This window comes from Priapulus caudatus, unplaced genomic scaffold (genome assembly GCF_000485595.1).
Source record: "Priapulus caudatus unplaced genomic scaffold, Priapulus_caudatus-5.0.1 Scaffold5324, whole genome shotgun sequence".
Classification (NCBI taxonomy): Eukaryota; Metazoa; Priapulida; class Priapulimorpha; order Priapulimorphida; family Priapulidae; genus Priapulus; species Priapulus caudatus.
Genome location: NW_014582385.1, coordinates 2,732 through 7,936, shown reverse-complemented (window position 1 = coordinate 7,936; position 5,205 = coordinate 2,732). Strand labels below are relative to the sequence as shown.

The 5,205-nt window shown below is 44.7% G+C and overlaps 1 protein-coding gene across 1 annotated transcript; it reads left to right on the top strand.

Annotated features, from left to right (window-relative positions):
• Positions 1–1,282: 1,282 nt before the first annotated feature.
• LOC106819957 lies at positions 1,283–3,975 on the top strand (the record flags this gene model as incomplete). The annotated part of the gene is given in 3 exon segments (XM_014824522.1): positions 1,283–2,608; positions 2,932–3,667; positions 3,902–3,975. Coding segments are annotated over 3 exon segments (2,136 nt in total), but the record flags the coding sequence as incomplete, so codon positions are not given.
• Positions 3,976–5,205: the final 1,230 nt, after the last annotated feature.

Below are 5,205 nucleotides of genomic sequence, written 5' to 3'. Positions count from 1 at the left end.
GGTGTTCTTTTGTGCAATTTTTATTTTTTAGAGCGGAACTCCCTGTTCCGCGGGGGGGGGGATCGTCCGATCCACCCGATCCCCCCTGGTTACGGGCCTGTCCTGAGTGTGGGAAGGGGGTGCTGCATGCAGTTTGACTGTTTCCTACGCTAGCGCCGCTCTCGGTCGCTAGAGGAGGTTACAACCGCAACTAATGGCAGCCCCCATAGAGCTCCAAAGTGATGACGTCACGGTGGCATGACAACGAACCTACTGGTTCTACACAATCATATGATCTGGTAACATTAACTGTGTGTCGTGTTTTGTACCCGAATGTAACCATCATTCTGAGAGTAATTATTGCAGTTTTTATAGATTTCCAAAGGATGGAAGTGAAAAGCAACAACAACAAAAAAACAAAAAAAACAAAAAATTTATTAATTAAATATTCTACGATCGACTTGCTACCGATGCTTTACCGCTGTCTGCAGCGCACACACTCGTGTTTTACGTACGTACAACATTTTCGCGCAGTTAATGTTATGGAGCCAGTGGGTTGTGTAGAACCAGTGGGTTCGTTGTCATGCCACCGTGACGTCACACTTTGATACTCTACAGAATCCGGCGATCAGTGAGTAATTGCTGCGATACGCTACAAAACACTGTACAAAACACACATGAAACTCACAGAAAGACATTACAAACATAGAACCGATTACAAATACAACATTTAATCCCTCCAAGGGCAAGCTCAACACGGCAACCGGTACCACCGCCACAGTATGTACAGTGTATCATGCCGGGTATATGTTTTGCTATTTTATAAAACCAAAAGATCATCCGCTGACCGCTGTGGATATAGTGCAGTGGCCGAAGCTGAAAAAAAGCTCTATTTAAGGAGATACCCCTACCGGAGGTATAACAAGCTGGGACTGGTCTCATTTTAACCGTCTGGATCCCTAATTTATGAAAAGCCATGTTGTAGTTGCAGCAACCTTGGCCAACATGCCGAATTAACCCCTTTTTTACGGTGAAATCTAAAAAAATGACATTTTCAGTTACCTGATTATTTTATGAAATCAGCCCCATTATATTTTAGAACTGATGGTTATATCAATGTATTTCATTGAAATAGATATGTAGCAATGTATTTGAGGCAGTTTTATTATTTTCAGCTCGTGGACAGATTATTGGTTTTTGTTACTCTGATTTCCAACAGATGGCAGGCACTACCTACCTAGAAATTGAACAGGGACAGTCTATATTACAGCATGCTTGCTCAAAACAAAGCAATTTTATTTCAGGTAAGATGGACCGCACTGAACCCCCTGAGAAAAGGAGACGAAAACTCAGCGATGACAACTGTGTGATATGTCGTCGCGCCTTGGATACAGACAGTCCGTTTGTAAAAAACCCAACACTGGATGGAATCAAAGCGGTTATTCATGCTGCAGAAATTCGTCAAGATGATGTACACGAACGGCTAGCTGTGCTCAAATATGACATTTTAAACCAAAATGTTACAGTTAGATACCACACGAAATGCCGAGCTCGCTATACAACTGCAAGTAATCTAAAGTACTTACAAAATGTGCCTGCTAGTGCAACCGTGGGTACAGCAGCTAGTGACATTGCTGAGAGTGGACCAACTCGGCTTCGGCGAACTGAAACGTCTACATTTAACATAAGAACAGCCTGTTTCATCTGTGGGACATCAAACACTAAGAAAGAAAAGCTGACTAACATTACTACTGGCACTGGGGCATCAACCCATGATCGTATAATCGCAGCATCTTTGGAAAGACTAGATGACATGATTCACATGCGGATGCTGTCATATCAGGACTTGTTCGCTTATGATGCGAAATACCACAGGTCATGCTACAGTCGATACGTTTCACCAAGAAATATCAAGGCTGAACGAGCCAAGGCAGAAAGACAGAAGTCCCTGAATGATTACGACAAGGCTTTTCTCTGCTTGAGTGAAGAAATCGAAAGTACCGTACTCTCAAGTACCAGAAAGCTTGTCACCTTGTCCTCCCTACATGAACGATTCATTGAGATAATCAATGAAGGCAGAGAGTCAGGCATAGAGTCCGGTGACTATCCCTCATGGAAGCTTAAAGAGAAGCTGAAGAAACATTTTGATGTTAAACTATTGTTCATAGCCCAAGCAGGCAAGTCCGATCTTGTTTGTTCCAGAGAGGTGAGTGTTGGTGATGCACTGAAGAAAGTTGCTGCACTGAACATCGAAATCAATGAATCCGGTAAATGTGAATTTACCAGTGAAGATGGAAGTGATGTGGATCCGGATAGTGTCGTCCTTCATCGAGCTGCTGGTATCATTCGCAGTGCAATGTCAGGGATAACCTTTCAAACTAGCCACTATGCTCCAAGCGGAGACTTGAATGTACGACAATGTAAGAACTTTGTTCCAGAGACATTGTACGATTTCATAGCATGGTGCACCTCGAAGGAATCCTTTGACAATGTTAGACACTGTGACTCAAGTGATGCTGACATGAGAGTGCTTGGTATCTGTCACAGTATCATCTCTCGGTCCTGTAAGACGCAAACACCCATTACATTTGGCCTTGGTGTTCAGATTGCAGCCATGGAACCGATGGGAGTAAGAAGCTTATAGACGTTCCAGTACAGTGGGGATATTCCGATATAACTATGATGACGTTGAGAACAAGTTCTTAACATCAGTAAGGCTCGTGATCAACACTTTCAGTACCATCTGAAGTGCGAGGTTTTCCTCCGAGGGGTTTCAGCAGTTTGATCCTAGACAACCTTGGATCGAGTCGTCTGATCGCTGGCCATCGAAACTTTGATGCATAATGCGGCGACAGGGTTGATGGGAAACGCACTACACATGCCATGGCTGTTGTGTTGTACCAACGATCTCCACTCAGTCATGATGTGTCCTTGATTCCTTGTACAAAACAGAAATCCTTGGACACTGCGCAGTACAAGGAACAACAACTCCAAGGCTACCGCAAGCCTGCAAAGAAGCCAGAGCCCACTGTAACCTATCAAGTGGAGGATGAAACGTCGGATAAAGTCATAATGAAAGATTTCATATGGCAAGTGGCAAGGACCTGTGGAGATGGTGAATCTAGCATTCCGGCGTGGAGTGGATTCAATGCCCTCGTCAGTACCAAGACTGTCCCCGTTACTAGGATACGATATCTACCCTTCATCAATGCCTCACCATCTGACTTGTCAACCATTTTTACCACTTTGTTGAGGCTAGTGCACATATCTGAGGAGTTGGGGCAGCATCACATACTCATTACTGCAGACCTTGCCATCTACAGCAAGGCACAGCAGATTCTGTGGAGCAGACCGGAACCACTGGTGGGCAAAGTAACGATGAGGCTGGGAGGAATGCATCTGATAATGGCTTTCCTGGCCAGCATTGGCAAGATATTCGGAGATGGTGGTCTTACGAACATCCTAACTTCATCAGATGTATACGCAGCTGCCACGGTTAACCAAATGCTCCAAGGAAAGCAGTATGCCCGTGGAATCAGAGGTGTCCGTCTTGCACACGAAGCACTGTCACAGATGTTCCTCACTTCAGCTGAATCTTTTGCCAACAAGAACGGATTGCCATGGCTGACCAATGAAACCAAGCAGCTAGTACGTGATCTTGAGCAGTCCTTCGAATCCAAAGATGCAAGTGAATGTGCTACCATTTGCCAGAAAGTCGAGGACACGATTCCCCAGTCCGTCTTGGATACAATCACTCTTTTTCAAAACGAAGGACGACAGCAATCGGCAACTTTTGCTTATTGGGATAGCTTTCTGGAGTCTGGGAACCTATTACTTCGGCTGTTGCGAGCAGACAGGGAGGCAAATTTCCTTATGCATATACAAGCAGTGACGGAAACTGTCTCCTATTTCATCCTTGCAGGACGCATTAACTACGCTCGATACACCCCTGTGTACATCGCAGAGATGAAGCAACTAGAAGAGAGGGAACCATAATGTATAACCACATGATGCAGGGGGGATTTGTTGTTCGAAGGTCAGCCAGCAGGGCTTTCAATTGTGTCCCAACGGATCAAGCCCTAGAACAAACAATCAACCGTGAAGCCAAGAGTCGGGGAGGTGTTATTGGTTTCACCCTGCGCAAAGGTGCACTGCTACGATGGCTTATGACGCGACACATCTCGGGCGAATACGCGGAGGCTTTCAAAGAACTGTGTAACTCTGGGTCAAATGAAAAACTGCATGAAGAGCTGGGGAGTACTCGTTCAAACAAGGACAGAAAGGATGTGAAGGTCATGAAGGAATACCTTCTGAGTCAGTGCCAGGATCCATTTGACCTCGTTGATGTTCCAGACAATCTAATGAACATCACCACAGGTCAAATAGCATCACGTGAAGTTGAGTTATAGTCGCCGTCGTGATGTACTATCCTTGCGTTGTGTTATTGTTCTTCATTCGTAGTAAATGTAAACTCGTATTAATGTCTTAGTTTATAAACCCAATTCGTTGTTCGTTTCGTGTTTGCGTTTCCGCTTGAATGATGTCAGCTTTTCTTTGTCTCTCGTGCGACGTAAGACGGTGACGATGAAGATCACAGTAATGATAACACGTCTTTGTTGTAACAGACTAGATAATTTATTCTACTCAGTGATTCCACATACAGATTATATGCGTCTGACTACACACTACACAAAACCCGCGGCTGAAATCTATCACCGCGTGTGGCGACATATGTATTTACTCCCAGCCTGAAAAGCGCTCTCTCTTTCTCTGTCGCGCCTACGCAGTTGCTTTCTTGATCGCGTGGCGATCAGTCACGCGCAACGAGTTTCTAGAATCGTCTACGAAACTATCGTCACGCACGACGAGTGACGTTCTCAAAACATCTACGGAAATGACGCAGTGCTTGCTGGCGCGTAAACCCGCGTTGCACGACTACAATGTAACAATTTAGCATTGTTGTAAACAGGGTTCGTGTACCATGTTGTACCCAGCCTTCACCATGATCAATGATACACCCAGACTGATGGATAGGCCTTCAGTCAGGTAGACCTATGATACTGTTGTACCATGTATTGGTGGCAGTATGCATGGAAACGTTCTTTATTATGGTCAAAATTATCAAAAATTGCCAGATTTGTTGGTATATTTTTGGGCCCTTAAAGGCTCACAATGCGCATCCAAACGCTAATTTCTCCAGTACTAGACTAGCAAATACTTCGTGTC